The sequence below is a fragment of the Salmo salar genome, unplaced genomic scaffold (genome assembly GCF_905237065.1).
Source record: "Salmo salar unplaced genomic scaffold, Ssal_v3.1, whole genome shotgun sequence".
Classification (NCBI taxonomy): Eukaryota; Metazoa; Chordata; class Actinopteri; order Salmoniformes; family Salmonidae; genus Salmo; species Salmo salar.
This window is the reverse complement of record NW_025548163.1, coordinates 119,306-131,892: the sequence shown is the minus strand read 5'-3', so window position 1 is coordinate 131,892 and position 12,587 is coordinate 119,306. Positions and strand designations below refer to the sequence as shown.

At 44.7% G+C, this 12,587-nt stretch overlaps 1 protein-coding gene across 1 annotated transcript in view; it reads left to right on the top strand.

The window, feature by feature from the left end:
- Positions 1-12,587, top strand: part of LOC123732719 (selection and upkeep of intraepithelial T-cells protein 5) — a 117,472-nt gene that overhangs the window by 20,856 nt on the left and 84,029 nt on the right. Inside the window, exons 3-9 of the mRNA XM_045711979.1 lie at positions 902-1,186; positions 1,372-1,485; positions 3,197-3,247; positions 3,696-3,953; positions 7,443-7,445; positions 9,159-9,188; positions 10,513-10,770. Coding sequence (XP_045567935.1) covers positions 902-1,186; positions 1,372-1,485; positions 3,197-3,247; positions 3,696-3,953; positions 7,443-7,445; positions 9,159-9,188; positions 10,513-10,770 — 999 coding nt within the window. The remainder of the gene's footprint in view (positions 1-901; positions 1,187-1,371; positions 1,486-3,196; positions 3,248-3,695; positions 3,954-7,442; positions 7,446-9,158; positions 9,189-10,512; positions 10,771-12,587) is intronic.

Genomic DNA, 12,587 nt, shown 5'->3' with positions numbered 1-12,587 from the left:
GATCTGTTTTATCTGGTATCTGTGTAGGTGCTGTATCTCAGCCAGTGATCTGTTTTATCTTGTATCTGTAGGTGCTGTATCTCAGCCAGTGATCTCTGTTTTATCTGGTATCTGTGTAGGTGCTGTATCTCAGCCAGTGATCTGTTTTATCTTGTATCTGTGTAGGTGCTGTATCTCAGCCAGTGATCTGTTTTATCTTGTATCTGTGTAGGTGCTGTATCTCAGCCAGTGATCTGTTTTATCTTGTATCTGTGTAGGTGCTGTATCTCAGCCAGTGATCTGTTTTATCTGGTATCTGTGTAGGTGCTGTATCTCAGCCAGTGATCTGTTTTATCTTGTATCTGTGTAGGTGCTGTATCTCAGCCAGTGATCTGTTTTATCTGGTATCTGTGTAGGTGCTGTATCTCAGCCAGTGATCTGTTTTATCTGGTATCTGTGTAGGTGCTGTATCTCAGCCAGTGATCTGTTTTATCTGGTATCTGTGTAGGTGCTGTATCTCAGCCAGTGATCTGTTTTATCTGGTATCTGTGTAGGTGCTGTATCTCAGCCAGTGATCTGTTTTATCTGGTATCTGTGTAGGTGCTGTATCTCAGCCAGTGATCTGTTTTATCTTGTATCTGTGTAGGTGCTGTATCTCAGCCAGTGATCTGTTTTATCTGGTATCTGTGTAGGTGCTGTATCTCAGCCAGTGATCTGTTTTATCTGGTATCTGTGTAGGTGCTGTATCTCAGCCAGTGATCTGTTTTATCTGGTATCTGTGTAGGTGCTGTATCTCAGCCAGTGATCTGTTTTATCTGGTATCTGTGTAGGTGCTGTATCTCAGCCAGTGATCTGTTTTATCTGGTATCTGTGTAGGTGCTGTATCTCAGCCAGTGATCTGTTTTATCTTGTATCTGTGTAGGTGCTGTATCTCAGCCAGTGACCTCTATTATTGGAACCAAAGGCGGGGGGGTGGTCCTGAAGTGTGAGTCTGGAGGCTGGTTTCCTGAACCTGAGATGGAGTGGCTGGACAGTTCTGGAACCATCCTCCCTGCTGATGGACCTCCAGAGAGACACAGGGACTCAGAGGGCCTCTACACTGTGAGACGACATGTCACCGTGAACCAGACTGACACCAACAGGTTCACCTGTAGAGTTCAACAGCCGGAGATCAACCACCTGAAGGAGACAGAGATTCATGTCCCAGGTGAGGTCTTCATTGGTTAACCCAAATACCTGAGACCCCTAGTTAGTTAGACTAGTTAGTGGAGGACGGTTTCCTAGGGGATGACCTGATTGGTCTGTTTTCAGTAGTATTTATAAATGATGCTTTACTTCCTGTACAGTATATATGTAGTGTTGTAATGGTTTGACACGGCTTCTCTGTTACAGATGACGTGTTTCCTAAATCACAAGTAGGGTTGATTGTTGGTCTATCAATAGCAGCAGCTGTTGTAGTTCTTGCAGCTACAGTTGGTGTCTACAAGTGGAGAAAACATATTAAAGGTGAGTTTAACATTGATGTCTGACTGGTCCTTGATGTCTCATCATTAAGAGTCCCTCAGTCAGATATTTCCCTGTCTTATTATGGTACTGTATTCATTAGTGGTATGGAACTGTTTCACGTATAGAGCTGATGATTATCATGGTCATACTAATATTATTCATAATTCTTGAGTCTTTACAGGGCGATATCCAGTTTATCTATATCTATATCTGGAATGAATTTTTTTTAAGATCGTCATACAATAATGATCTTTTAGCTGTTAGATTTAGCATTTTTTTAAGCCTGTAGTTATAAAAAATATATACAGTACAATGAACAAAAATATAAACTCAACATGTAAAGTGTTGGTCCCATGTTTCATGAGCTGAAATAAAAGATCCAGAAATGTTTCAAAAAGCGTAATTCTCTCAATTTCGTTTACATCCGTGTTAGTGAGCTTGTCTCCAAGATAATCTGTCCATCAAGTGTGTCACGAAGCTTGATCATCATTACACAGGTGCACCTTGTGCTGCGGACAATAAAAGGCCTCTGTAAAAATTGCATCTTTGCACAATTCTACAAGTATTGATGGTGCGTGCTATTGTCATGCTGACTTCAGGAATGTCCACTATTGCTGTTGCCAGAGAATTTAATGTTAATTTCCCCATTATAAGTCGATTCCAACGTCGTTTTAGAGAATTTGGTAGTACGTCCAACCGGCCTCACTAGCGCAGACCACGTGTTTGGCGTCATGTGGGCGAGCGGTTTGCTGACGTCAACGTTGTGAACAGAGTGCCCCATGGTGGCGGTGGGGTTATGGTATGGGCAGGCATAAGTTATGGACAACGAACACAATAACATTTTATTGATGGCAATTTTAATGCACAGATATGTGACAAGATCCTGAAGCCCATTGTCCTGCCATTCATCTGGCGCCATCACCTTATGTTTCTGTATGATAATGCACAGCCCTTGTCACAAGGATCTATCTGTACACAATTTCTGGAAGCTGAAAATGTCCGTTCTTCCATGGCCTGCATACTCACCAGACATGTCACCCATTGAGCATGTTTGGGATGCTCTGGATCGACGTGTACGACAGCGTGTTCCAGTTCCCGCCAATATCCAGCAACTTCGCATATCCATTGAAGAGGAGGTGGGACAACATTCCACAGGCCACAATCAACAGCCTGATCAACTCTATGTGAAGGAGATGTGTCGCGCTGCATGAGGCAAATGGTGGTCACACCAGATACCGACTGGTTTTCTGATCCACACCCCTACCTTTATTTAAAAGGTGTTCTTTGACCAACAGATGCTGTACAGATTACCTTAAATGAACTGTAACTCAGTAAAATCTTTGAAATTGTTGAATGTTGCGTTTATATTTTTGTTCAGTATATACAGTGAGGGAAAAAAGTATTTGATCCCCTGCTGATTTTGTACGTTTGCCCACTGATAAAGAAATTATCAGTCTATAATTTTAATGGTAGGTTTATTTGAACAGTGAGAGACAGAATAACAACAACAAAAAAAAACAGAAAAATGCATGTCAAAAATGTTATAAAATGATTTGCATTTGGATGGACGACTCCGGCGGATGTGGTGGATTGCAAAAAAAACAGGAAGTCTTAAAGTCACAGATTTTGTAAAACAGAGATCAAAACATTATGCTAATTAGATTACATTACTTTTTAATGATTATTATTGTTTTCATACATTTTTCTACAGAGAAACGTCATAGGACGAGGAAGATGTTTCTTCAACTAATGACAGGACATGGTAATTATTACTATAATACTGATGGGTCAACTGTTAATCACAGACCTCATGGTTTATTACTATAATACTGATGGGTCAACTGTTAATCACAGACCTCATGGTTTATTACTATAATACTGATGGGTCAACTGTTAATCACAGACCTCATGGTTTATTACTATAATACTGATGGGTCAACTGTTAATCACAGACCTCATGGTTTATTACTATAATACTGATGGGTCAACTGTTAATCACAGACCTCATGGTTTATTACTATAATACTGATGGGTCAACTGTTAATCACAGACCTCATGGATTTGTCTTGTTCTACAGTATATAACTCTACATCTAACCTGACTAGTAATGTCCTCTTGTTCTACAGTATATAACTCTACATCTAACCTGACTAGTAATGTCCTCTTGTTCTACAGTATATAACTCTACATCTGTTTTCTCTCCTGTCTAGGTGAAGCCTGGTTTGTGGACAGACACAAGGATGACCTCATTCAGAAGGTTTCCAAGGGGAAATCTATAGCATCTGAGCTGCACCAGAAGGACTTGATCCCTGATGAGATGAACTCTCGGATCAGTGCTGCCAGGACCAGCCAGGACCAGATGAGACTGTTGTTCAAGGCCCTAGAAGAAGCAGAAGACACAACAAGAGTGAAATCAGCATTTTACAGGATTCTACTGGATCTGGAACCTTATCTAGTCTATCACCTGGGTAAGAACCTCTCTACCTCTGGTTACATATCACTGGAATATAAACCTTATCTAGTCTATCACCTGGGTAAGGACCTCTCTACCTCTGGTTACATATCACTGGAATATAAACCTTATCTAGTCTATCACCTGGGTAAGAACCTCTCTACCTCTGGTTACATATCACTGGAATATAAACCTTATCTAGTCTATCACCTGGGTAAGAACCTCTCTACCTCTGGTTACATATCACTGGAATATAAACCTTATCTAGTCTATCACCTGGGTAAGAACCTCTCTACCTCTGGTTACATATCACTGGAATATAAACCTTATCTAGTCTATCACCTGGGTAAGAACCTCTCTACCTCTGGTTACATATCACTGGAATATAAACCTTATCTAGTCTATCACCTGGGTAAGAACCTCTCTACCTCTGGTTACATATCACTGGAATATAAACCTGATCTAGTCTATCACCTGGGTAAGAACCTCTACTGGCTGTACTGGGTAGAGAGGAACCAGGCTCTGAGGGGTGACCAGTCCTCTACTGGCTGTACTGGGTAGACCAGGGGAACCAGGCTCTGAGGGGTGTCCAGTCCTCTACTGGCTGTACTTGGTAGACCAGAGGAACCAGGCTCTGAGGGGTGACCAGTACTCTACTGGCTGTACTGGGTAGAGAGGAACCAGGCTCTGAGGGGTGACCAGTCCTCTACTGGCTGTACTGGGTAGAGAGGAACCAGTCTATGAGGGGTGACCAGTCCTCTACTGGCTGTACTGGGTAGACCAGGGGAACCAGGCTCTGAGGGGTGACCAGTCCTCTACTGGCTGTACTGGGTAGAGAGGAACCAGGCTCTGAGGGGTGACCAGTCCTCTACTGGCTGTACTGGGTAGACCAGAGGAACCAGGCTCTGAGGGGTGACCAGTCCTCTACTGGCTGTACTGGGTAGAGAGGAACCAGGCTCTGAGGGGTGACCAGTCCTCTACTGGCTGTACTGGGTAGACCAGAGGAACCAGGCTCTGAGGGGTGACCAGTCCTCTACTGACTGTACTGGGTAGAGAGGAACCAGGCTCTCAGGGGTGACCAGTCCTCTACTGGCTGTACTGGGTAGAGAGGAACCAGTCTCTGAGGGGTGGCCAGTCCTCTACTGGCTGTACTGGGTAGACCAGAGGAACCAGGCTCTGAGGGGTGACCAGTCCTCTACTGGCTGTAGTGGGTAGAGAGGAAGCAGGCTCTGAGGGGTGACCAGTCCTCTACTGGCTGTACTGGGTAGAAAGGAACCAGGATCTGAGGGGTTGCCAGTCCTCTACTGGCTGTACTGGGTAGAGAGGAACCAGGCTCTGAGGGGTGACCAGTCCTCTACTGGCTGTACTGGGTAGAGAGGAACCAGGATCTGAGGGGTGGCCAGTCCTCTACTGGCTGTACTGGGTAGACCAGAGGAACCAGGCTCTGAGGGGTGACCAGTCCTCTACTGGCTGTACTGGGTAGAGAGGAACCAGGCTCTGAGGGGTGGCCAGTCCTCTACTGGCTGTACTGGGTAGAGAGGAAGCAGGCTCTGAGGGGTGACCAGTCCTCTACTGGCTTTACCGGGTAGACCAGAGGAACCAGGCTCTGAGGGGTGGCCAGTCCTCTACTGACTGTACTGGGTAGACCAGAGGAACCAGGCTCTGAGGGGTGACCAGTCCTCTACTGGCTGTACTGGGTAGAGAGGAACCAGGCTCTCAGGGATGACCAGTCCTCTACTGGCTGTACTGGGTAGAGAGGAACCAGGCTCTGAGGGGTGACCAGTCCTCTACTGGCTGTACTGGGTAGAGAGGAACCAGGCTCTGAGGGGTGACCAGTCCTCTACTGGCTGTACTGGGTAGACCAGAGGAACCAGGCTCTGAGGGGTGACCAGTTCTCTACTGGCTGTACTGGGTAGAGAGGAACCAGGCTCTGAGGGGTGACCAGTCCTCTACTGGCTGTACTGGGTAGAGAGGAACCAGGCTCTGAGGGGTGACCAGTCCTCTACTGGCTGTACTGGGTAGACCAGAGGAACCAGGCTCTGAGGGGTGACCAGTTCTCTACTGGCTGTACTGGGTAGAGAGGAACCAGGCTCTGAGGGGTGACCAGTCCTCTACTGGCTGTACTGGGTAGACCAGAGGAACCAGGCTCTGAGGGGTGACCAGTCCTCTACTGGCTGTACTGGGTAGACCAGAGGAACCAGGTTGAGGGGTGACCAGTCCTCTACTGGCTGTACTGGGTAGAGAGGAACCAGGCTCTGAGGGGTGACCAGTCCTCTACTGGCTGTACTGGGTAGACCAGAGGAACCAGGCTCTGAGGGGTGACCAGTTCTCTACTGGCTGTACTGGGTAGACCAGAGGAACCAGGCTCTGAGGGGTGACCAGTCCTCTACTGGCTGTACTGGGTAGACCAGAGGAACCAGGCTCTGAGGGGTGACCAGTCCTCTACTGGCTGTACTGGGTAGACCAGAGGAACCAGGCTCTGAGGGGTGACCAGTCCTCTACTGGCTGTACTGGGTAGACCAGAGGAACCAGGCTCTGAGGGGTGACCAGTCCTCTACTGGCTGTACTGGGTAGAGAGGAACCAGGCTCTAAGGGGTGACCAGTCCTCTACTGGCTGTACTGGGTAGACCAGAGGAACCAGGCTCTGAGGGGTGACCAGTCCTCTACTGACTTTACTGGGTAGACCAGAGGAACCAGGCTCTGAGGGGTGACCAGTCCTCTACTGGCTGTACTGGGTAGAGAGGAACCAGGCTCTGAGGGGTGACCAGTCCTCTACTGGCTGTACTGGGTGGACCAGAGGAACCAGGCTCTGAGGGGTGGCCAGTCCTCTACTGGCTGTACTGGGTAGAGAGGAACCAGGCTCTGAGGGGTGACCAGTCCTCTACTGGCTGTACTGGGTAGAGCAGAGGAACCAGGCTCTGAGGGGTGACCAGTACTCTACTGGCTGTACTGGGTAGAGAGGAACCAGGCTCTGAGGGGTGTCCAGTCCTCTACTAGCTGTACTGGGTAGACCAGAGGAACCAGGCTCTGAGGGGTGACCAGTCCTCTACTGGCTGTACTGGGTAGACCAGAGGAACCAGGCTCTGAGGGGTGACCAGTCCTCTACTGGCTGTACTGGGTAGAGAGGAACCAGGCTCTGAGGGGTGTCCAGTCCTCTACTGGCTGTACTGGGTAGACCAGAGGAACCAGGCTCTGAGGGGTGACCAGTCCTCTACTGGCTGTACTGGGTAGACCAGAGGAACCAGGCTCTGAGGGGTGACCAGTCCTCTACTGGCTGTACTGGGTAGAGAGGAACCAGGCTCTGAGGGGTGTCCAGTCCTCTACTGGCTGTACTGGGTAGACCAGAGGAACCAGGCTCTGAGGGGTGACCAGTCCTCTACTGGCTGTACTGGGTAGAGAGGAACCAGGCTCTGAGGGGTGTCCAGTCCTCTACTAGCTGTACTGGGTAGACCAGAGGAACCAGGCTCTGAGGGGTGACCAGTCCTCTACTGGCTGTACTGGGTAGAGAGTAACCAGGCTCTGAGGGGTGACCAGTCCTCTACTGGATGTACTGGGTAGAGAGGAACCAGGCTCTGAGGGGTGACCAGTCCTCTACTGGCTGTACTGGATAGACCAGAGGAACCAGGCTCTGAGGGGTGACCAGTCCTCTACTGGCTGTACTGGGTAGACCAGAGGAACCAGGCTTTGAGGGGTGACCAGTCCTCTACTGGCTGTACTGGGTAGACCAGAGGAACCAGGCTCTGAGGGGTGACCAGTCCTCTACTGGCTGTACTGGGTAGACCAGAGGAACCAGGCTCTGAGGGGTGACCAGTCCTCTACTGGCTGTACTGGGTAGACCAGAGGAACCAGGCTCTGAGGGGTGACCAGTCCTCTACTGGCTGTACTGGGTAGACCAGAGGAACCAGGCTCTGAGGGGTGACCAGTCCTCTACTGGCTGTACTGGGTAGAGAGGAACCAGGTTCTGAGGGGTGACCAGTCCTCTACTGGCTGTACTGGGTAGACCAGAGGAACCAGGCTCTGAGGGGTGACCAGTCCTCTACTGGCTGTACTGGGTAGAGAGGAACCAGGCTCTGAGGGGTGACCAGGATATAACTAGGAATGATCCATATCCTGTCCATTAGACTCTATTCATTTATACCAGGTTACCTTCAGACCAGTCCTGTATTAGATCAGGATATAACTAGGAATGACCCATATCCTGTCCATTAGACTCTATTCATTTATACCAGGTTACCTTCAGTCCTGTATTAGATCAGGATATAACTAGGAATGATCCATATCCTGTCCATTAGACTCTATTCATTTATACCAGGTTACCTTCAGTCCTGTATTAGATCAGGATATAACTAGGAATGACCCATATCCTGTCCATTAGACTCTATTCATTTATACCAGGTTACCTTCAGTCCTGTATTGGATCAGGATATAACTAGGAATGATCCATATCCTGTCCATTAGACTCTATTCATTTATACCAGGTTACCTTCAGTCCTGTATTGGATCAGGATATAACTAGGAATGATCCATATCCTGTCCATTAGACTCTATTCATTTATACCAGGTTACCTTCAGTCCTGTATTAGATCAGGATATAACTAGGAATGATCCATATCCTGTCCATTAGACTCTATTCATTTATACCAGGTTACCTTCAGTCCTGTATTGGATCAGGATATAACTAGGAATGATCCATATCCTGTCCATTAGACTCTATTCATTTATACCAGGTTACCTTCAGTCCTGTATTAGATCAGGATATAACTAGGAATGATCCATATCCTGTCCATTAGACTCTATTCATTTATACCAGGTTACCTCCAGTCCTGTATTAGATCAGGATATAACTAGGAATGATCCATATCCTGTCCATTAGACTCTATTCATTTATACCAGGTTACCTTCAGACCAGTCCTGTATTAGATCAGGATATAACTAGGAATGACCCATATCCTGTCCATTAGACTCTATTCATTTATACCAGGTTACCTTCAGTCCTGTATTGGATCAGGATATAACTATATATAGGTACCAGTGTGAAGCTTGTAGAGCAAAACGGGTGAAATACCTTTTTAGACCCCCAGACACTAAAGTCAGAGTTTAGTTTAGCATTATGCTAATTAGATTACCGAGTGGAACAGACATCCAGGCTTTTAATGATTATTAATTATTATTGTACTTTTTACTATTGTGCTTTTACACATTTGTTTTCTTTTGTCTACAGAGAAGCAAAGACAACGATTGGAAGAACGACGTAAGTGGGCTGTTGTCTTGTTAGAGTTTCACATAAAGAGATTATGATTATCACTATAATACTGATGGGTCAACTGTTAATCACAGACCTCATGGTTTATTACTATAATACTGATGGGTCAACTGTTAATCACAGACCTCATGGTTTATTACTATAATACTGATGGGTCAACTGTTAATCACAGACCTCATGGTTTATTACTATAATACTGATGGGTCAACTGTTAATCACAGACCTCATGGTTTATTACTATAATACTGATGGGTCAACTGTTAATCACAGACCTCATGGTTTATTACTATAATACTGATGGGTCAACTGTTAATCACAGACCTCATGGTTTATTACTATAATACTGATGGGTCAACTGTTAATCACAGACCTCATGGTTTATTACTATAATACTGATGGGTCAACTGTTAATCACAGACCTCATGGTTTATTACTATAATACTGATGGGTCAACTGTTAATCACAGACCTCATGGTTTATTACTATAATACTGATGGGTCAACTGTTAATCACAGACCTCATGGTTTATTACTATAATACTGATGGGTCAACTGTTAATCACAGACCTCATGGTTTATTACTATAATACTGATGGGTCAACTGTTAATCACAGACCTCATGGTTTATTACTATAATACTGATGGGTCAACTGTTAATCACAGACCTCATGGTTTATTACTATAATACTGATGGGTCAACTGTTAATCACAGACCTCATGGTTTATTACTATAATACTGATGGGTCAACTGTTAATCACAGACCTCATGGTTTATTACTATAATACTGATGGGTCAACTGTTAATCACAGACCTCATGGTTTATTACTATAATACTGATGGGTCAACTGTTAATCACAGACCTCATGGTTTATTACTATAATACTGATGGGTCAACTGTTAATCACAGACCTCATGGTTTATTACTATAATACTGATGGGTCAACTGTTAATCACAGACCTCATGGTTTATTACTATAATACTGATGGGTCAACTGTTAATCACAGACCTCATGGTTTATTACTATAATACTGATGGGTCAACTGTTAATCACAGACCTCATGGTTTATTACTATAATACTGATGGGTCAACTGTTAATCACAGACCTCATGGTTTATTACTATAATACTGATGGGTCAACTGTTAATCACAGACCTCATGGTTTTGTCTTGTTCTACAGTATATAACTCTACATCTAACCTGACTAGTAATGTCCTCTTGTTCTACAGTATATAACTCTACATCTAACCTGACTAGTAATGTCCTCTTGTTCTACAGTATATAACTCTACATCTGTTTTCTTTCCTGTCTAGTTGATGCCCTGTTTGTGGACAGACACAAGGATGACCTCATTCAGAAGGTTTCCAAGGGGAAATCCATAGCATCTGAGCTGCACCAGAAGGACTTGATCCCTGATGAGATGAACTCTCAGATCAGTGCTGCCAGGACCAGCCAGGACCAGATGAGACTGTTGTTCTTGGCCCTAGAAGAAGCAGAAGACACAACAAGAGTGAAATCAGCATTTTACAGGATTCTACTGCGTCTGGAACCTTATCTAGTCTATCACCTGGGTAAGAACCTCTCTACCTCTGGTTACATATCACTGGAATATAAACCTTATCTAGTCTATCACCTGGGTAAGAACCTCTCTACCTCTGGTTACATATCACTGGAATATAAACCTTATCTAGTCTATCACCTGGGTAAGAACCTCTCTACCTCTGGTTACATATCACTGGAATATAAACCTTATCTAGTCTATCACCTGGGTAAGGACCTCTCTACCTCTGGTTACATATCACTGGAATATAAACCTTATCTAGTCTATCACCTGGGTAAGAACCTCTCTACCTCTGGTTACATATCACTGGAATATAAACCTTATCTAGTCTATCACCTGGGTAAGAACCTCTCTACCTCTGGTTACATATCACTGGAATATAAACCTTATCTAGTCTATCACCTGGGTAAGAACCTCTCTACCTCTGGTTACATATCACTGGAATATAAACCTTATCTAGTCTATCACCTGGGTAAGAACCTCTCTACCTCTGGTTACATATCACTGGAATATAAACCTTATCTAGTCTATCACCTGGGTAAGAACCTCTCTACCTCTGGTTACATATCACTGGAATATAAACCTTATCTAGTCTATCACCTGGGTAAGAACCTCTCTACCTCTGGTTACATATCACTGGAATATAAACCTTATCTAGTCTATCACCTGGGTAAGAACCTCTCTACCTCTGGTTACATATCACTGGAATATAAACCTTATCTAGTCTATCACCTGGGTAAGAACCTCTCTACCTCTGGTTACATATCACTGGAATATAAACCTTATCTAGTCTATCACCTGGGTAAGAATCTCTCTACCTCTGGTTACATATCACTGGAATATAAACCTTATCTAGTCTATCACCTGGGTAAGAACCTCTCTACCTCTGGTTACATATCACTGGAATATAAACCTTATCTAGTCTATCACCTGGGTAAGAACCTCTCTACCTCTGGTTACATATCACTGGAATATAAACCTTATCTAGTCTATCACCTGGGTAAGAACCTCTCTACCTCTGGTTACATATCACTGGAATATAAACCTTATCTAGTCTATCACCTGGGTAAGAACCTCTCTACCTCTGGTTACATATCACTGGAATATAAACCTGATCTAGTCTATCACCTGGGTAAGAACCTCTCTACCTCTGGTTACATATCACTGGAATATAAACCTTATCTAGTCTATCACCTGGGTAAGAACCTCTCTACCTCTGGTTACATATCACTGGAATATAAACCTTATCTAGTCTATCACCTGGGTAAGAACCTCTCTACCTCTGGTTACATATCACTGGAATATAAACCTTATCTAGTCTATCACCTGGGTAAGAACCTCTCTACCTCTGGTTACATATCACTGGAATATAAACCTTATCTAGTCTATCACCTGGGTAAGAACCTCTCTACCTCTGGTTACATATCACTGGAATATAAACCTTATCTAGTCTATCACCTGGGTAAGAACCTCTCTACCTCTGGTTACATATCACTGGAATATAAACCTTATCTAGTCTATCACCTGGGTAAGAACCTCTCTACCTCTGGTTACATATCACTGGAATATAAACCTTATCTAGTCTATCACCTGGGTAAGAACCTCTCTACCTCTGGTTACATATCACTGGAATATAAACCTTATCTAGTCTATCACCTGGGTAAGAACCTCTCTACCTCTGGTTACATATCACTGGAATATAAACCTTATCTAGTCTATCACCTGGGTAAGAACCTCTCTACCTCTGGTTACATATCACTGGAATATAAACCTGATCTAGTCTATCACCTGGGTAAGAACCTCTACTGGCTGTACTGGGTAGACCAG